This window comes from Hippoglossus stenolepis, chromosome 20 (assembly GCF_022539355.2).
Source record: "Hippoglossus stenolepis isolate QCI-W04-F060 chromosome 20, HSTE1.2, whole genome shotgun sequence".
NCBI classification, from domain to species: domain Eukaryota; kingdom Metazoa; phylum Chordata; class Actinopteri; order Pleuronectiformes; family Pleuronectidae; genus Hippoglossus; species Hippoglossus stenolepis.
This window is the reverse complement of record NC_061502.1, coordinates 8,072,806-8,092,677: the sequence shown is the minus strand read 5'-3', so window position 1 is coordinate 8,092,677 and position 19,872 is coordinate 8,072,806. Positions and strand designations below refer to the sequence as shown.

General features: G+C 41.1%; 2 protein-coding genes across 5 annotated transcripts; both read left to right on the top strand.

Moving 5' to 3' along the window:
- The first annotated feature begins 2,046 nt into the window (after positions 1-2,046).
- Positions 2,047-10,039, top strand: pgfa (placental growth factor a). Of its 4 annotated transcripts, none has more exons than XM_035144788.1 (7): positions 2,047-2,178; positions 4,999-5,032; positions 5,106-5,302; positions 5,398-5,474; positions 5,924-5,953; positions 6,032-6,100; positions 10,001-10,039. In XM_035144788.1, exons 1-7 carry the CDS (start codon positions 2,104-2,106, stop codon positions 10,023-10,025), a joined length of 507 nt encoding a protein of 168 aa, XP_035000679.1. In that variant the 5' UTR covers positions 2,047-2,103; the 3' UTR covers positions 10,026-10,039. The 4 variants fall into 4 exon arrangements, with proteins under 4 accessions (XP_035000679.1, XP_035000677.1, XP_035000678.1 ...); XM_035144786.1 differs by having other exon boundaries at positions 6,029-6,100; XM_035144787.1 differs by lacking the exon at positions 10,001-10,039 and adding an exon at positions 9,652-9,821.
- A 1,429-nt stretch (positions 10,040-11,468) lies between these two features.
- On the top strand, positions 11,469-17,174 carry cipcb (CLOCK-interacting pacemaker b). The gene is made up of 4 exons (XM_035144228.2): positions 11,469-11,811; positions 13,280-13,465; positions 13,550-13,719; positions 14,295-17,174. Exons 2-4 carry the CDS (start codon positions 13,357-13,359, stop codon positions 15,234-15,236), a joined length of 1,221 nt encoding a protein of 406 aa, XP_035000119.2. The 5' UTR covers positions 11,469-11,811; positions 13,280-13,356; the 3' UTR covers positions 15,237-17,174.
- Positions 17,175-19,872: the final 2,698 nt, after the last annotated feature.

Sequence of the window (19,872 nt, the reverse complement as noted above, 5' to 3'; positions counted from 1 at the left end):
CTGTCCGTCTGACCTCCGGCTGTCAGACTGGGACTCGGAGCGGGAAAGGGGACTCCCCTGGAATTGGGTGAGTCCCCATCTGTGAGGAGTGTTCGCCAACTGGAAAGAAAAAGCTTGCACATTCAAATCTGTCAGAGATCATATTTATACACGAGACTGTATAAATCAAATGTATCTTGCATTAGATCAAATGGAGACTGGTAGATCTAAGTTTGCAAGGTTCACAGTTACGTTCCCCCCATCTCTCTGTTTGTATTTGTTGTGTTTTGTACTGTACTTGTAACATCAGGAATATCGCAGGATGCTGATCATCAACCTGAATAGAGCGAGAGGCTAATCTGTTGAGAGGGAAGGCATCACCCATCTTGGTTTTCTCCTCCGTAGCGGTGGATCACCAGAACCCAATTATCCCGTAAATAACACTGGCTGTGAAAATACATTTGAGCCCTCCTAATAAATGGAAGGGCACCCATGGTTTGTGTGGCATCAGAAGAGGACAACTGTAGCATGGATGCACCTGTAGGTCATTCTAGAAAGTGAACATAATCAAGAAGCAGCCCTCACACCAGATACACAGTCAGCAGTGAGCTTGTGATTGGGATTGTGCACAAACACGACAAAACTCCGCGGAGACTTTCCTCTTCTTCTAACAGCCTCGGTACTGATAACCTCAGGTCTTGCTGCTGCCTCTGTGCTAAATCTAAACACGCGGAGCTCCGAGGACCAGAGTTGTGCATAAACACCGGAGAAAAGCCAAACTGCTTGAACTAGCAACCCCATCCAGAGAGAAACCAGAGCAGCTGTGGGATGGCAGCTAGTGCAGAGATCCAGGGAGGTCGGGCAGCACCAGTCAGTGTTTCTGTATCATCATCAGGACTAAAGATCACAAACACTTAACAGACCTTACCAGCGTGTTTGCAAGTTTTTGTTCCACAACAGAACAACATGTTTTCTCCTGACTATTTGCAGGCTGTAAAGTTTAAGATTCTTTTGGGAAGTATTTTTCTAACTAATCCCGGAATATATCGATAGTACAGAATGTCATATTATATGGTTGTTGGTCGACTACTGATGTTTATTTCTGTATATCAGTATGTCTGACTATTCAGAAATAATTTTGTGTGTGACAGACAAACAGAATAAGGCAACTTCATGTCCATTCTGAATAAAATGTTATTTACTGACTCAAAACTATTCAATCCACCACAGCAGGCATCAAATCATCTTTTTCTTCCAAGGGTCATTTGTTTTTATTCATGTCTCTGATATATGGAAGTCTACGGCACTTTGTGTGAATGTGCTTGCTCAGGTCATTTGAGTGCACACTGCCTCATGACAACACTCCAACGCAGACAAAAGACAGACTTGATGTTGGCTGTCCTGTTTCTTAATGAATGGGCTATAATAGAATGGGCTTTTACTGGTGGAAACAATTTAAATTTAATCAAAAGCCAAATCAGGTTTAAACTGTTGGCCAGTAGATTTGGTTATTGTGAAAATGAACAGATACCAACAGACTCCTGGTAAACTGATTATGATTATGACGCAATATGTCATCACATAGTTTACACATGAAACCACAGTAAGGCTAAACTTCATTAAAACACCCAGAGTGAAGAATTGAATACATTACAAAGTTACAACGTTCCAGTCACGTGTTTGCCTTTAAGTTTCCATCACCACCAGGTATATAATGTGTAATAAAGTACAGGCTCTTATGATGGTTATTGATTACTATCGATCTATATCGGTAGATGATTATCTGTTTATGTCCAAACCGTAAACCCACGTGGACAGAAATATGTGTGTGCGTGACAGATTATGGGAGTTTTCATCATAACTTCTATTGAATTCATATTCCCATTGTTTCATATTGATTAACTTGTATGTGTGTGCGCGCTGTTTCATCCCAGCTCGGCTCTTGCGCACAGCGGAGCGGCGCGCATATCCTATGTCTCTCTCTCTCTCTCTCTCTCTCTCTCTCTCTCTCTCTCTCTCTCTCTCTCTCTCTCTCTCTCTCTCTCTCCCTCCTCTTTTTCCCACTCTTTCACTTCTTTCTGACTGACCGGACCAGACAGGAGGTCACTTCTCCATCCAGCCAGGATGATGCAGTTTATTTCCCCCGGAGTCTCGCATCTTGTTCTGGTTCTCCTGGTTCAGCTGACGGTACATGCACAGGTAATTCAACAAACACCAGCACATAGCCTGCCCCTTACTTGTAATGTTTGCATAGAGTGTTTCTTTATTGTGTTTGAGGAAACACATTTTCCATTTAATGTTTAAATATTTACACATATTTTAAAATTGTATTTATTTGATAATATGTTATATGTTTGTCTGTTTTTAAAATTAATAGATGTCTCTTCTTTTCTACAAATGTGACTCCTATTAGTTTGTTCACATGAAGCACAGAACTTAAGAGGAGTCCCGTCAGGGCTCCTGTCTCGGTCTCTGATTGGCTGCGCTCCACCCTATACATTCCATCTAAATTCAGTGGTTTGACAATCTGCATGTTTACAGTGATGCATGTGACTGATCCAGATACAGAAATGTACAAGTGAACTGTATGTTCAGCCTTCTAACCTCAAACATCAGGTTTTTTGTGCACTTAAACTATTATAAAGCAACAAAGCATGTGAGGCAGTAACTGTCTATAAGTAAATAACAGAGGGTGCAGACCTCATGTTGACCAGCTCTGCGTATTAGTATTCATGCATCTACTCTATATCAGACCTCAGTGAGTTTTGAATTTCACAAAGTGATCATTTCAGATGATTGATTTCCTCCCTCACACGAGACAGCGGTGGTGGTTTGGAGACTGTGTGGCTCCAGGTCTTGTTTCCTTAGATGTGAGGAGGGTGTAAAGGTCCACATCTGGTTCTCTGGTTCGTGCACAGGTGCTTCCTCTGACTGTATAACGGGATCCGACCCTTTGGCGAGACAGACGCAGTCAGGCCGTATCACTCAGCGGGAAGCCGACTGCTCAGCGACCATGCATTGTGGTGTGTGGAGGCGCACACTGTAAAGGTGGTTCTAATATGTATGAGTGTGGAAGAACGTTAGATGTTTCTCATGCATGGTGCAGTCCAGAAGGCCTCTTATAGATCCACACGGTTTTTTATGGAGATTTGAGTCACAGCAACAGATCATGGATTGAAATCTGCACTTGTTCTTTACAGAGAAGCACAAAGACTGGGAATATATAAGCATGACAGCTCAAATATCACCACGCACTGAACTCGGATCCTGGTCTGAGTCCAGCTTGCTGTGCCCCTGCAGCCACTCTTTAATGAAAGTTATACATTTCACAAAAAACTAAAATCCAAGATGATCAGATAAACATATGTGATATAATGCATCCAACATTTGGAAGAGAATGACAAAGGAAACTTAAGGTAGGAAAAATATCTATCTCATGTCTTTCATTCCCTTTGGAAGCTTCCTGTAAGTTACAACGTCGGAGGAACAAAAGAAAAATGAGAGAAGAGACATCAGTTTTCCACATTCATTTTTATCAAACCAATAATCAGTCATAGACACAGAAATGTTATTGTTATGAAGCTGATCATATCCAACTTCACATCACATCTGCTCCTGTTGTCGGATGATGCATCACGTTGAAGGACTCTGGGCTTGTGTTGTATTTGGCAGAACTACAGTAGAGCTGCATGGAAATAAACATGACTATCCCACATTTAATCCTGTGGTCCAACCTATGACTGAAGCATTGTATCAGAAAACTAAGTCTTGGATTTCCATGTAAGTTACAACATCGGAGGAACAAAAGAAGAATAATAGAAGAGACAACAATTGTCAGTATTTGTTCACTTGAGCAAACCAACAATCAGTTTGAACACAATGTTATGGAGCTTGTAATGTCCGACATGAAAGGATTTCCACATCACACCATTGTTGATGTGTCTGCCAGTTTTATGCTCATGAAGTATAGTGGAACTCACAAAAATCCCAGAATAAATACATTTTGTCCAACCTAGGAATTAGAAAGTTTCCACCACAGTTTCTAGACTGAGAGGAAGACAGGAGAGAGTTGAGGAGTCAAAAAGAGATAGAAGAAAAAGAGAGAGGAGAGAGAGAGAGAGAGGAGAGAGAGAGGGAGAGAGAGCCAAGATCAACATCAATTTCTGCTCAATTTGTTGTTTAAAAAAACGGGAACGTTGCGAGTTTGGAGGCTGGGTTGTGAGAATCTAACAAAGTTCATTCTGTGTTACGACTAACTTCAGAGCTGCCTTTGTGTTAAACTGTGTTTATTGTGTGTAGAACTCCCACGAGAGGAGGCATCAGCTATTGTTTGCTGTTATTCTTTGCATTCTTTGAAGGTTTTTATTTTCTTCTTGTAATACTGACCCTTCCAGTGTTGAGAAAGCAACGTGCTTTTTGTGGTCGGCTGTCTCATTTTACTGCATTTTTCTTTTTTTGTGCTGATCTGCAAACAGCAGCTCAGAAGTAACACCCCTCACACCATGCTGCACCACTGCTTTCACTGGATCATATGATGTGTGTGCAGTATCTTTTCTCTACCACAAGATGGCACTCTGCAACTGTTGTTGTAACCACTCACTGTGTCAGTTTCCTGCAGGTTCTTTATCACTGCAGCCTCATCTGGCGTTGATTGTATTGCTTTGACTAAATTAATATATATTTTTTAATTCTTCTTTTTCTACGTATTTTTGCAGATTTAAAGTCAATTAATTATAATTTTTCAATGTAATTTTGCAGATTTTAATAATATTTGTCTTATTTTTCCATGTATTTTTGCAAATTTAAAATCAAATTTTCTTATTTTTGCAGATGTAAATTTAAATTGAATGTATTTTTCTATGTATTTTGCCAATTTGAGAGAATTTTTTTTTGCAGATTTAAATCTATTTTTATATATTTATCTATATATTTTTTGCAGATTTAAGATAATTTTGGATTCATTTTCTATGTATCTTTTGCAGATTTCAAATCGTTTTATTTTTCTATGTATTTTTGCAGATTCCACCTCCGCCAGACAATAAGGCCCCCAGAGGTAAATGTTCTGAACAGACTTTCCCTTCCTGTTGCAAATGATGGAAAGGCTTAATACTCATCTGGCACTCTAGGGATGATGTTCGAGGAGGTGATGGCGAAGAGCATGTGTCACCCTATGGAGCAGCTGGTGGATGTGGAGCAGGAGTTCCCTGGAGTCGTTGGCTACATCTACATGCCTGCTTGTGTGTCACTATGGCGATGCTCTGGTTGCTGTCGGGACGAATACCTGGAGTGTCATCCCACCCTCGAACGCAACATCACTGTGCAGGTGGAGAAAGATCTTGAAACACATAAAGGGAGATCTTCCTGTTTACATAAAATATGCGGTCCTTAGTTCAGTTTTTCCTTTCCTATGGTTCTCAGATGATAAGAATTGCTCCGATGATATCCAGCGACCACGTGGAGCTGACATTTGTGGAGCATCAGAAATGTGACTGCAGGTAAATTAGCAATCGGAGGAGAGTGGGGATGGTTGCAACACTTTTTGCATTTCTCTCAGTTACTGAACAACCAAACCTTTCTATATTCAACTTACATCTGCCAACTGACCCCAACCCTTTGAACAGCTGCAACACACATCTGGGTTACTGTATTTCTAATAAACACATTAGAAATACAGTGTTTAACTTTTGTTATTGGTCTCAATAAGCACCGTAAACTAAAGAAATATATTTTTGGTTATGGCTACAATGATAGTATTGTATTATTTGTTTATTCATTAATACTGAGTTTATGTGTAGCATAGGCCTACCTAGTATGAGTGACATCACTCTAACTTGTTTGTCCCCTGTTGTAACGGTCCCCAGTCTCCCAATTATTTAAAAAAACATCACATGCAAATTGAGATCTATATGACTCAGTTGTTTCTGTTTTCTCTCCTTGTTTTTAGAGCCCGTCAGAAACTTCTAAACTATACAAGGTCGGTAGATGAACATTTTATTTGTCAGACGTGAACACATGATTATCCTCATTGCAATCGGCTCTTCCACCACAGCAGCAGCCAGGAGTCCTTCAGGAGTAAACCTCGGCGGAGGAAACTCAAGAAGACAGAGACCGGCTGTGGCAAGTAAGAGATGGATTGCTCCCCTGTGGCGCTCACACACAGTTTCATAATGTGAAACCCCCTGCCCCCTCACTCTGTCAGGCGACCAAGGACAGATGAGATTAAAAAATATAACAATATGTTGTCTGCTGTGCTGCTCTTCTCTCTGGCATGCCTGTAATCCACCGACCACTTAAGATGAGCTTGTGCTTCTGTCTGAGGCCACAGAGTGTGTGTAGCACAGTAATCCAAGGCTGCTGAGAGTTCACACCAAGGACTGAATGTGTACAAATTCAGTCTTAGAAAAAATATATCCACATAATCAGAAAAAAACGACTAAAACGAGGAAGACATTTTAAGATAAGTGATTAAAATAAATCCCATCAATTTGCTTATGTGTGTTTATGTGAAATTCTTGACTGTATCAGGCAGACAAGCCAAGTACAGTCTTGCAAACACTGTGTATATAATCAAATTTACATTAAATCTATTTACTGGAGTGACTTCAACAACAGCAGTGCTCTGCTCTGGCCTCAAAATTCAATCTGACCAAACTCTAACTGCAGCTACATCCACAGTAAAAACTTTCTTTACTTTTTTCGCTCAAACTGTTCTGTCTTCATTCTGCAGACAGAACCAAGAGTTATATGTGCAGTGAGTTTGGTATTTGGAAAAGGTCAAAAGCAGCATGTGTCAGAGGTAATCTCTCTGTAATAATCTCTTTCCTTTCTTTCTCCCTCTCAAATTGTTGTGTAACCAATATTGAATTATTGTACAGTGAAGATAAGCTTGAAAAAGACGTGACGCCCAAAATAAATACTGATAAGGCCACACATGAAGCTCAGTTTACTTGTCAGTGAGTAAGTAAGTACTACTTAGTCTGTGAAAACAGTTTTTGAACGTCTCTTGTGGTTTTAAGGGGAAGCTGTGTAAATACTCTGAAAATAACCCTGTTGATATGTCTACAACAGAAAAATCTGTGTTACAAACTTGAGGTGTGGGAGTTGAAGGGTTTTGATTTAACTGCTCGGTTAAATCTTAGACTGTGGATAAAGATAAAGGACATGTCTCCACTTCCTTACACAAACGAAACCAGAGAATCCTGGATACGAAAGCTGCCGAGTTACGCACATTTGAACAAACATCGCTGTGATAAGAACAACGTAAAATAACAGAAACCATCTTTGAGAAAATTGTATTTGACTTGTACTTGTCAATGTCCCATCTGCTAACATGGAGGAGGGTTTATGACTCATACTGCAGCCAGCCATTACGTGGAAACTGGGACGCCTTGGCTTCACCTTTAGGGAGCAGTCATGACGATCATCTTTATATACAGTCTCTGAGGTAAACATCATAAACAATGCCTCCATTTGCATTATGGGATTTCTGGGTCATAAAACCTCATTCACTGCAGTCTGTTGAATCAATTCTTATCATTCTGCATTGAAGCTGTGTCATCCGAAATCCAAAGGTTGACTTTTCTCAAGTCGATCTTACATCATCACTCATATTCCCATACGGATGTTGAAATGGTTTTTGGTCAGTGTCATCATCCCTCCTGTCCACAATGGCCGCAAAAAGACCCTTCTTCACTTCCCCTGTGTGGAAACACAAAGCTGACATTTTTAAGATTAACGCGTTTTTGGAAAAACTCAATTTTACGGTGAGAAAAACTGTTTTTATCTGGACAAAGGGGGTGAAACCGACAGAATAAGAGATGTTTGCAAATATAATCGCCTTAGTGTGGACAGACGCTGATGCAATTCCAGTCTAAGTGATGAGGGACATGTGGGACAAAAAAATTCATTTGAATGCCTCAGTTAGAAAAATCTATGTAATAATTATAATAATAATAATAATAATAATAATAATAACTTTGTTTGAATAGCAATTTTCAATACAAGTAACAAAGTGCTCTACAACAATAAAATAATAATAATAGAATAAAATATAGAATTCACAAAAGATCAGAGTAAAGAAATAATAATAATAAAGATACAAATAATAAAAGTCACGGCCATCATGCGATAAAAGCATTTTTTTGACAGTATAATAATATGACTGGTTAGCCCTATTATTAAGAAATCTCTCCTTTGTGTTGTGATCCCTTCACCACAACTCAGCACAGAAACATTGTCTCTGGATACACAATGCATTTTTGCACAGACGAGGAGTTTTGTTTCCCATAACTTTGTAACCACACCATGAAAATACCTATTTACAGGCACTGTGTAATTAAATAGTCTTTCAATGTGAGCATGTAAGTATTGTTTTGAGACAGATTTGAAAAATAAGGTCCTATTCTTTAACCATTCGTTAAGGAACCCTATTATCAACTCAGTCATTGGAGCACATAATCTTTTCCTCCTTGGGGATCGAGCAACAATGGATTATTTGAAGGAGATGTGATCTATCTGGAGACAACTAGGTCAACTGCTTGGAGCGGTGACGATCAGGTTTCACCGTGTCCTGTTGCGGAGTCATTCTGGGTAAAGGTTGCTTTAGGTTAAAGTCTGTTAAAAGTGTGTTATCATTGAAGAGCCTGTGTGGCCGTGTTGCTCTGGAAGCCGTCTGGTTAAACAGCCGCACCGTGCCTCGCCTCGACTCCTGCTCCTAACACATAGTTTGTGCTACACGCTTATTATCTCATTACCCCTCCACCTTGTGTTTAGCAGTCAACGGACCACACGGTTTTTAATTTCTAGACAAAATTCAATGAGAGGAGTACTCAACAAAAACTAAAGTGGAGTTTAACTTCCTACATGTAACCTGAGGCACATACAGGCTCTTTAGAAGTTGTTGTGATGGCGGTCTTGTGGTGTTGGTGTCTACATTTCACCGTTGATAGGAAAGAGCCAGACAGTAAACACAGAACTGTGGACGGTGCGGCGATGCACCATTGCACTGTGACCATTTAACTACAACAGAGTTCCTCTTGTGATGACTTGAGATTGAATATTTAAGCTTTTATTTGGGGTTTTCAGGAGGACATTTTGCTTTTTCACTGAGAAATACCACTTCACACACATGCTCTATCCTCGAGTGACCCCTGACCCCCACGGGCCCCTGAGCCTGTGCCCTGTTGACCTTTTCTGTAATGCATTCGTAGGTGTCAAAAAGATCACTTGGTACTGCTGAGACTTCTTTTTTTAGCACATGGGTCTCTTCAATGCCACATGCATGTTGGAACTGTGTGTAATATTACCTGTAGAGAACTACTGAATCCAGAATGGGGGGAAATGACTGAGGTGTATTTTTATCTTTGCTACAAGCCATGAAACAAGTATCTCTCAAAATTTTTTTAAAACAAGCCATTCAGATTGCCTCTTAATGTCTAACTAAGAACACATAATGAAAATGTTATCATTAATAATCAGTTTCCAGTTTGTTCTCAGTGTCAGGTTTGTGCTTTTGTCATGTTCTTGTTTCTCGTTGAATGGCCACAACCCTCAAGGGCAGCAATGATCAAGCTACATGAAACTGTAGCGAATTAAGAAATGTTGTTATAAAATTTTAATTACTCAAATGCTCTCCTGCTGAATGTCCCTGCTTGTTTATTGTTGACTTTCCAGGTGCCAGTTTCCTCAGAACAACTGATTCACACCTCTGTCAAAAGTTTCATTGGGAGGACGGACTTTAACATGGCGATCTGAAGCACATCTGTGAATTGAATCTTAACACCTGTCTTTACGTCATGACTTTGTTTTCTACTTTTTGCTTAATAACAGTATATCTACACTCATTTGGCTCTGACTGCTGATTTTACATGGACCGAAATCAATGTCAATATTTGATTTTTAAAATGTGGCTGCTTTTGTTTGAGCTTTTACAGTCACAAGTCATATATGAGACCATGTATATGTAGCGTCCTATTTTTGTAGAAGTGTGTTCTGATCAATGAATCCACTCTTGTCTCAACAGGGATCGTGATAAACTGAGAAAATAAAACACACTTCAAACACATAAGGAGTTTCTGTGTTATCTACATTTGCATTTTCGGACCATTAAGGTCTGTAACATGTGAGGCCACATTGAGTGTGAGGTCGCTCTTTCTGGCAGGGCTGTGTAGTAAGCACATTGTCAACAGAGCACAAGGAGTAACTGTTATCCATTGATTGGTATTGCACCCACAGCCTTGTGAGGTGATAGAGATGAGGTGAGACTCAAGAGAAAACCCTGAAAATATGGTATTTTGAAATGATCAGGCTACAAGGGATAATTCACCTAAAAATGAAAATACACTCATTGTCTACTCACCACTAGGCCAATGGAGGGGTGGGTGAAGTGTTTAATTTCACAAAACACTTTTTTCAGGGGTAAACAGCATTGCAGCCAAATCAATACAATTGGAGTAACTGGTGACCACTTCTTGAAATGTAAAAAAACAACGGAAAAAGCATATAATGCCTCCATACTGCTCATGTGCTACGTTTTAAGAAGTGGTCGCCAGTTTTCAATTGTATTGGATCCTTTTCACCTCACAACTTTATTATTGACGTTAAAGGTTCAGTGTGTGGAATTTAGTGACATCTAGTGGTGAAGTTGCATGTTGCAGCTGAATACCCCTCAACTCCCCTTCCCAAAATGAAAGAGAACCTGTCATAGCCCTCATTTGTCATAAAAACTCAAAAGTTCCCAGTTTGAACTACTGTAAAAAACATGGCGGCCTCCGTACAGAGGACCCTCTCAAGTATTTACATTACATGTAGCTGACGCTTTTATCCAAAGCGACTTACAATAAGTGCATTCAACCATGAGGGTACAAACCCAGAACAACAAGAATCAAGAAAGTACAATTTCTTCAAGAAACATTTGAAATTTAAACATAAAGGGCCCATTCTAGGGCAAAGAAAACAACAATTCGTACAATTTAGATGAAACACGCTTGGGGAAAACACTAGGATTATTTCATATTCAAATCCTTTCACCTAAATGTTACACACACTGGACCTTTATAACCATGAAACCTCAGCAGTCACGGTGTCTCTCTGGGCTTGTATTCACGTCCCACCTCCTCCTGACCGCAGTCTGCGTACCTGCACGTGAGCACGTTGTGACCTGACTGTTATTATTTACTGCCTCCTCAGCTCAGGGTGGCCGTGGGGCCGAGCGGGCTGTTATGTAACCCGGAACATCGCGCTCGAACCCTGTCGTCACAGGGTTCCCCGGCGGTGTGTGTCGGCGGTGTGTGTCGGTGGTGTGTGTGTTGTACAGCAAAGCAAACACACGCGCTGCTCCGTGAACACGATGTCCTCACGCTGCCGCACGTTCAGGCGGCGGTCACGTTTTTCAGCGGCTCCGCCCGCCGGCCAATCACAGGCCGCGGAATCCAGCGGGCGGAGCGGACCGACTGCGTGACGACTGCGCTACTCCAGACTAAGCCACGCCCCTGACTTCCAAATACGGCGGGCGGCTGTGAGGAACACGCTGCCCCGGAACAGCGCTTCTACCGCCGCGCCGGAGCTGGAGGTGAAGCTTGTTGAACGTGTTGACGCCATCGGAGGACGATCAAACCGCAGCCGTCAGCGACCGAAGCCGCCGTGCGCCCGCACTTGACCGCGCAGACAGGGGAGGGGCGGCGGCGTGTCTCGTGTATAGTACCGTGGAACACAGAGTTCCAGCTCCAAAAGAACACGCGTCGACGGGACGCAGGCAGCACCTCGACCCCGGCTACAAGCTAACACCCCCTCGGTTGTTGAGCACGGCGTCGTTGGAACAGCGCTCACTTCAATGTAGGTGTTTCCTGTCATGTTTATGATGTGTCTCCTGCTGGTTCGGTTCCCTCTGTGTGACGCTACTTTGCATTCAAACGCTGCTAACCAAAGTGCTAATGCTAACTATACGTCCATATTGTTTGCATTATTTTTGAGTTAGAATTAGCTATGTCACAATGTAGCATCTCCAAAATATTCCCCGAAATGTAGCAGAGCAAAAAGTACATGGTCCATTTTGCTAACTTCCTAACACAATACAAAGCTTCAACATCCGGGTTTGCTACAGCTTTTGTTGTCAGTGTCAAAATATTACGATCGTACAAAAGTAGTGCAGCGTAAAATAAATGCTGTTTGTTTGTTTGAAAAATGATACTGTATATTCAGCTGGTTGATATTAGCAGGATGAGCTTGTCCACTAAGTTCAACCGGAACTGTGTTGTAAAGTCAGAAATGAAGCCCACAGTCACACCAGGAGGTGGCGTGTGTCTTCTGTAGTTCCATAAAGTTAGAGACGTGTTCACAGATTCGAACTTCCCGGTTCAATAAGTCATAAGTGAAACGTTTTTTAAAAACACAAACAACGCGTCTTTCCCATCGTAGTAAGGTAGACAACGGGCTTCAAGACGATTTTCATCAAGACGAGCCGAGCTGGAGACACAACATTGGTCTCTGTGTACAGCTGTGAGGCGAGTCCGTAGGCACCGTCTACAAAGTGCAACACCAAAAAGGCCCAAAACTCTTATACTGTGTAGTCTCACCAAAACCACATCAAGGGTCTCCTGCTGGTTATGCTACAGCCGGCTAGGTATAAGTGTGGATTGCATTTAACTGAGCTTGACAGGACATAGAAAGAGGGACCATATGACACCTGTGTTGCACTCCCTCCACTGGCTTCCTGTTTGTTACAGGATCAATTTGAAATGTATTTTTAAATCTCTTAATGGACTGGAACCACATTACGTAGTCGAACTCCTACATGTTCACACTCTACCTAGAGAGCTGTGGTCAGCCCCCCAGCTGCTCCTGGATTTGCCTAGGCTCGTAACCAAAGTAGATCGAGCCTTTGCAGTAGCCGCCCCCCAAATTTGTGGAACAGCTTACCACTCCATATTAGATCTGCCCCCCCGCACGCACGCTTCAAATCATTGTTAAGGACACCTCTCTTCTCTTTGGCCTTCTTTTCGAATTGAGAATGTTGTTCTCCCAGCAGTGTTTATTTTATTGTCATTAGTGTTTGATATATTGCGTATGGCTGTTTTCTTGTTGTACCTTTTACTTTGTAAAGCACTTTGGTCAACCAAGTTGTTTTAAATGTGCAACATAAATAAAGTTGACATTGATACATTAGGATATACATGTGCTTCCCAGACCTAACTTAATAAGTCAGTCAACACCTTCCAGTGTTTATGTATCAGTACAAAGCCCCATATTTTGTAACCGAGATGAAACAGCTGTCTCATTAATCTTCTTTTATTCCCAAATTTAGCCTTTGATCGGCTGGTGTGGTTTTTGTGAGAGCTTTTCGAGCCAAGGACGTCGTCGTGAACAACTACAACAAAGGAGATGAGCACCAAGAGGAAGGCAGAAAGTCACTCGAGGGCAGCGAGCAGACCGCGCATCATGAAGTCCGGAGGCTCCCGTGCTGATTCGGAGAGGGACTCTGGATTCTCAGGTGTGAACTTTCTCTTGCCACATGTGCTTTCCTTTTAAGGTGTCACTCAAATTAACCCCAGTTAATTTACTTCCTTGTCTATAGATGCAAGCTCAGAGCATATGAGCACTATGGACACCACAGACTCTGAGGATTCGCCCCGCCCTGTTGTGCAGCAGGGACCACAGGCGTCTGGCTCTCGGGTGGCTGTGCTAGGAGGCTCCTACTCCAACCTCTCTCGCATGATCATCATGAACAATGTCCTCCTGAAACCGGTACAAAACAAAACATCAATCTTAAAAGATAAACACTGAGAGTTTAATGTTATGTGTGGATGAGTTAGCTTTGTTTCTGCCCAGAGTTTCAACCCTCAATCTTTTACCATCTGGCTGTTTACAGCAGGGAAGTTTTGGTTAGGGTGCCTTTGTTTAACTTGAATGTGTGGCTACACAATCCACCCACAGCTGCCAGGAATGTGTTACTAAAAAAGACAAGATTCAAGACAACTAGCTGAACAACACAGATATAAAAGTACATAGGGCTCAATTAGATTCAGTTTTTATGACAATAATGAAATCAGAAAGGCATACTGACACTGGTTTGCAAAAGTGAATTCAGTGCCCACACAGAGAGATGAAAGCAAAACTTTATTTGGTGATTGTGTAATGTGGTTTAGTGTTAATTTGTCGTATATGTTGGATTTGATTGTGGTTCTGGAGCTGTTACTTAGATTATCAACAGGAAATGGTTGGAATTCTTGCTACTGGATAGAGTAAAAGTTTATAATTGCTGGTTTCGGAATGTGAATGTGTTTTGAAAGCTTTAAATTTTGACTGTGTTGCCTTTACAGCCTGAAAACAACCCTCCTGCTCTAAAGCCTTGGGGCTTTAGTCCCGCTGTGGAGGTGGTTCAGCCCGTGGTCCAGCAACCTCAGGTAGTGTTCCTCCAGCCTGTGGTCTCTCATCAAGCTTCCCCTGCCTCTAAAGAGACCACCTCCAGACACAAACGCCCTAAGAAGTATCTTCCAATCCTGAAATCCTACCCCAAGATTGCACCACATCCCGGAGACAAATCCTCTTCCTCAGGGAGAGGAACTGCGTCCTTGTCTTCACCTTCCTCCTCCTCCTCCTCTTCTTCTTATTCCTCTTCCTCCTCAACGGATTCAAAGAGAGGTAACAGTCTGACCTCCAACCACCGTGAACACTGTCAAAGAGAAAAACAGCCAAGAAGTGTGTGTGGTAGTGTTAGTAGCTCTGACTCGATCATTACCAGTCTTCCTGGTGTCCGTAGCACCGTGTCTTCCCGTCTCCAGAACCGACTTTCTTTCCCTACATCAGAATCCAGCGCCAACAGTAGTCCTGCCAGGGAGAGGCCTTCCTCAGCCATCAGCCAATCAGAGTTTACCACCTCCCTTTCGATCACTCAGACCACAGATTCCAAAAAACAGACACTCCCTTTTCCACGGGTGGACGCCCAGGAGAACATTATGCTGGAAGAAAGTGACCTAAGTGACAATGATGCTGATACAAAGAGGAAGCGCTTCTGCAACACCTACAACATTCTAAACAAATCTGGCCTGCTCGACATTACTCTTCGTACCAAGGAGCTCCTCAGGCAGAGCCGACACACCCAGAACGACCTAGACCGGCTGAAGGAACACACAGACCTCTTCTTTCAGGCCCTGCGGAGCGGTGACACTAGCATCTGTATTAAGCTGCAGGCCAGCCTTCAGGAGGAGGACAGAGAGCCAGAGGGGGAGAGAGCTGCTCAGACCAGCTTAAAGGCAGATTAAACCTGGGTTAGTGCAAGACAGTGAACCTTTAGTCTGGGATGGGGAAGGGAAGGCCAGGGTTGGGGGGCGTCACAGCGTTGCAGAGACAGATGGACCGAAAGTAATGTGCTCCACAATATATACCCACCCCAGATTCTCTCACACAGACAGTGTGCTGTGGCCTACATTTTGGCTGCTGCCTGCCCAAGGGCTCTGACACACCAAGCTGACCTCACACAATTGATGCAGATGAAGACTCTTTGTGGCCACACAGCTTCTGATAAAAGTCCCACTCAAACTCATTGCAAGAATATCTATACGAATGATACTGTGTAGCTTTTAAAAGTTGCCTGCAAATTTAGCTTTGCTGTACCTGATGGGGTCAGTCTAATGTGTTACACTTGTAGAAAGAGAAAAGATGTAAAAAGTGAGTGATGGTCAGCCGCTCGCATGAAGCTTGATCACCAACTGTCGACTGGATGTGTCAGGGATCAAAGGAAAGAACCACAGCACACTGACCCTGATTACAACTCTTCCACTGAAACTGCTGCACAGAACTATTTGTCTCATTGGCAATCAAGACCCAAAACGAGAGGATTGGATCGAACGTATGAAGGGAAGAACAAAAAGAAAACCTTTTCTATGTATCAAAAGCACAACAGAGGCTCAGAATCTGAAAGTTTGATTGATTAAAACACCGAGGCATAAAGTGCACAAGTCAAAAACAAATTCAGATTTTTGCATCATTCATGCTTTCTTTTATGCTATGTTACACATAATACAAAAGATAACTTTGTGCAGCAGTTACCAATTATGCACAATCTCTGATTACGACAGGCCTAAGGGATGAATGTGTTCAGGCCTTCTGCCAGTCAGCATCTTCTAACATGTGCCTAACGGGTCTTTCAGTTCCTGTTGTGTTTTAAAAACTTGATGTGAAAGATTTATTAAGGCCAGTCGACAGTTTCAAATTCAGCATTCCCATCATGTTTGCTGTGATACGAGGCCAACTGTCTGCCAGTAAAGCTCCTAACGGCCTTTTTAAATTCTTCCCTGGTGACATCCTGTTATCTTCCTGTAGCGCAACCATTGACTTATGTAATATTTGTTTTATATATGTATATACGCATGGTTGTAATTTAATGTGAAATGTATGAAATAATTGTGAGTCCACTTAGACAATCAAGTGTCTTGATGAAGAGCAGTTGTCTTGCATAACCTTCAGGCCTCTTGCATCCACGGTTTTGATCTTCTATTCAACAAAAAGTCCATCAGTTAGACTATCTAAATCTGGAACAGTTTTGTGTTTATTGTTGCATATTTGTACGTTTCTAAATTATGGCCTTAATATCCAAATCCTGAGTCTGTCACAGACCTTTGAATTTGCACTAAAATGATGGAAGAGAAGCTCTCCTGGGCAGAATTAAATGGCAGCTATGGGAAATAATTATTTGCAAACAAGATTGCAAACTTCTTATTTTTCAAGTGCATTGTGAGTCATCATAAGCACATTACCAGTAAATACATACTGCTCCTACAGTAAAGTCGTACATTAGATTATACTATGAGATTTTACCATTACTAGCAGTTTTCTCAATATTAAACATTGTTTATCAAATGTCTGTTTATTAAACTATGAAATATTTGTGAGGATAATGTGCTTGTTGTGCTTATGTTGACTTGAAATGACTCACAAGGGAATCGTTCTATCCAACTTCTGCCATTTTAAACCATGTCCATCTGAACATCATTACAGTTGTGAGGGTCATGTATTCTGTGACAAACCAAATCTCAGAAACATGGCCTCTTGTTAATTTAATGTGTTTTTTGTCTGTTTTGTTTTTGTAGGAACTAAAGCGCACATGAAATTACAGCCTTTATTTTTGTTAACCGAATGACACAACAAGAGTTAATGTTTTATTCAGTCGTTCTTGCTGATTAAATCGTTGACCAGAGGCAGATAATGTGTTGTTCTTTTTCCACAGCCAACACTAAATTAATCAGTATGTTTTGGTTTTCAGATGCTCCCAGACCAGATTTAGTTTTCGTGTTTTCCAGGGTCACCGTCCTGCTGGAAACTCGCTCCGTGTTTAACACCCAGGCGTCTCTCTGATAGTTTGAGGTTTCACTGAAGGCTTTTGAGGTCATCTTACATACTCCACCCATTATTCTCCTCAGTGCACCAGCTCCACTGTCGACAACACAGCCCCAGATGCATTGTGTTTTTTCTTTTTAGCTTGAACGACACCGTATCTTCTCACATCACTGCAGCCAGATAATTAACCACTCTAAGGTTTTTCTGGGATCATTTAATCTGTAGGAAACTTAAGTAGAGCTTTTAGTTGGAGTTTCATCCAGAGTTTTTTTATTATCCTTTTTCATAGTTGTTCCTCAGTTCACGGTGCTGTAAAACAATCTTTCTTATCGGTTATATCCATGTTTTTTCTTTTTGGGAATCTAGGATTACATCTGACTGAACCAACTAAAATATAACAGTTTTTATTTTCTCCTGACCTTGTAGCCACTGCTCCAAATATTCTGTGCTGGAGTAAGGTACAGAGTAGTCTGGGTTATTAGGATCTTTAAGCTCCGAACATGAATTAATGTTATTCAATTCTCTTTTCTGAAATGAACAACTCTGAGTGAAGAGCTGCTGAGTGGCTGACTGGCTGTTTGCGCAGACATAGATTCCTGTAGCTTGGTAATAAAAAACAAGATGTTGAGGCCGGTCATAGGGGCGTTGTTGACGTTTCTACTCTACTAATTAAAAATAATGAATTTACTGTACAGTTTCAATCAAGGGTACATTCATTAGACCTACAGGACATTCATGAAGGCACCCCAATATGTATTTCTTTTATGTTTATGTGCATGTTTAAGCACCAGAAAAACAGGTTTGAGAAATAATAGACTGCTGGCACTATTTGCGTTCTTTTGCCTTGGCTAAAAACAAATGTTTCAGCTTTTCTTGAGAACTTACCAGTGCAAATATTTTCTTTATTTCTTGGACCAACAACACAAAACACATTTACCTAAACTTCTAAATTAAATTTTACCTCATGCAGATCAATTCCTCCTCCATCAGATGCGTTATTCTTAGGGCTGATATTGTACCTTGTTAAACGCTTCGCTGTAGAGCCTTTAAATCTTGGAAACGGTGTGTCGGCCTTCTGCTAAAATTAAATCTTGCAGTTATGACCCTGGTTCGCTGCCAATGGAAAAAATGAGGGTACTAAATCATTCAAAAGGTCGGTGGGATTTTGGCTGAAAATAGGGTAACAATGCTGATCACGCTCGTCTTTTTGAAGCACTTCTCTCGTCTGCTGCTGCCATCAGCGTTCATCACAACGTATTTATTTATTAGAAGTAGATGTAATCATTTCTCTGTGATCTGTAAAGTTACTTTGTTTACATGGATCAACACTTGAGTGGTTTCTCTTTCTTGGATCACGCCCGTGTGATTGACTTTTTATTACCTTAAATGTATCAAACCATAACTGTCTCTGATGACGCCATTATACACTCTACATGCTGTGTCATGGACTGTTATCGCTGTTGTTGATAATCAAGTTATTTTCTGTCTCGATTTCCAGAACAAGTTAATAGAAGAGCAGTAAAGACTAGTTTTGCTTGTGTAGTTTGAGACTTGTAATCTTGTAACGCTTGATTTTGGGGGTTTTGTCCATCATTATATTGGCCACTTTGTTTCTTCGGTGCTTTTCAGTCTGCCTTCTTTTCATTTTATAGATGCTGAAAATGTTTGTGAAAAAGATTCTGACTGTTTTATAAAAACGTTTCAGTAGAGCAGCAGCAGCAGCCGTGGAAAATCTTAGCTCGACTTATTTCTATGTTGTTCACCAAAGGAACTGTGTTAGGAAACCATGATGGATTCTTCTAATGGAATTAAACATTGCAGACTGAATGTAGTGCGGCTTGCTGGGAAACTTTTTTTTGTCTATTCTAAAAGTGTAAATGCGGAACGTTGTTAAAGTCCTCACGGGATTTGGAAAACATCTGTTTCATGTCTCTTTTTTTACCTTTTTTTCATGTCTTTTACTTAAACTCTCTGAAGACACAAGACTTGTAATAATGACACTTCTGCAATAACGGTCAAAGACTAATAGACTAACATTGAGGAAGGATTTGTTGTGATCTGCTCAAGGGCACTTTTTATTGGTACATTTTAATTTACAGACTCATTGCTTGTGTAATAAATGTCTTTCCAAAGAAAAACTTAATTGTCTGTATTAATGGTACATTTCCCGATTGTCCCACTTCAGTTCAGATACTTTTAGTTTACATGGGAAGAAGAGCATGAAGTTTTTTTCTTGGATCCAGATGAGAAAGAGGAAGACTGACACATTTATTTTGGGGGTTTTCCACACACTTCTCTCATCACAGGGACAAAGTGAGAAAGAACAGCATAAATGGATGACGTGAACACTGAACAATGCTTGGACTTTTCAGACGAAAGTCAAAGTTTAATTATTTATATTTTGTAAGATAGACCTTTTGCCTCGCATACATGTTTTAATATATACCAATGTATATCAGAACTAATTAAGGACTATCTTTTCCTATCTTATCTTAAAATGAACTATTGGCTCTGTGCACTGTATCTGACCTTAAAACAGCATATTGTTTGATAAATGATTGA

Excerpts from the sequence above, each read along its gene's own strand:
- pgfa (XM_035144786.1), top strand. The coding sequence starts at position 2,104 with ATGATGCAGTTTATTTCCCCCGGAGTCTCGCATCTTGTTCTGGTTCTC. Across the intron at positions 5,033-5,105 it reads AGACAATAAGGCCCCCAGAG|GGATGATGTTCGAGGAGGTG; the intron begins GTAAATGTTCTG and ends CTGGCACTCTAG. Across the intron at positions 5,303-5,397 it reads AACGCAACATCACTGTGCAG|ATGATAAGAATTGCTCCGAT; the intron begins GTGGAGAAAGAT and ends TATGGTTCTCAG.
- cipcb (XM_035144228.2), top strand. The coding sequence starts at position 13,357 with ATGAGCACCAAGAGGAAGGCAGAAAGTCACTCGAGGGCAGCGAGCAGA. Across the intron at positions 13,466-13,549 it reads GAGGGACTCTGGATTCTCAG|ATGCAAGCTCAGAGCATATG; the intron begins GTGTGAACTTTC and ends CCTTGTCTATAG. Across the intron at positions 13,720-14,294 it reads ACAATGTCCTCCTGAAACCG|CCTGAAAACAACCCTCCTGC; the intron begins GTACAAAACAAA and ends TTGCCTTTACAG.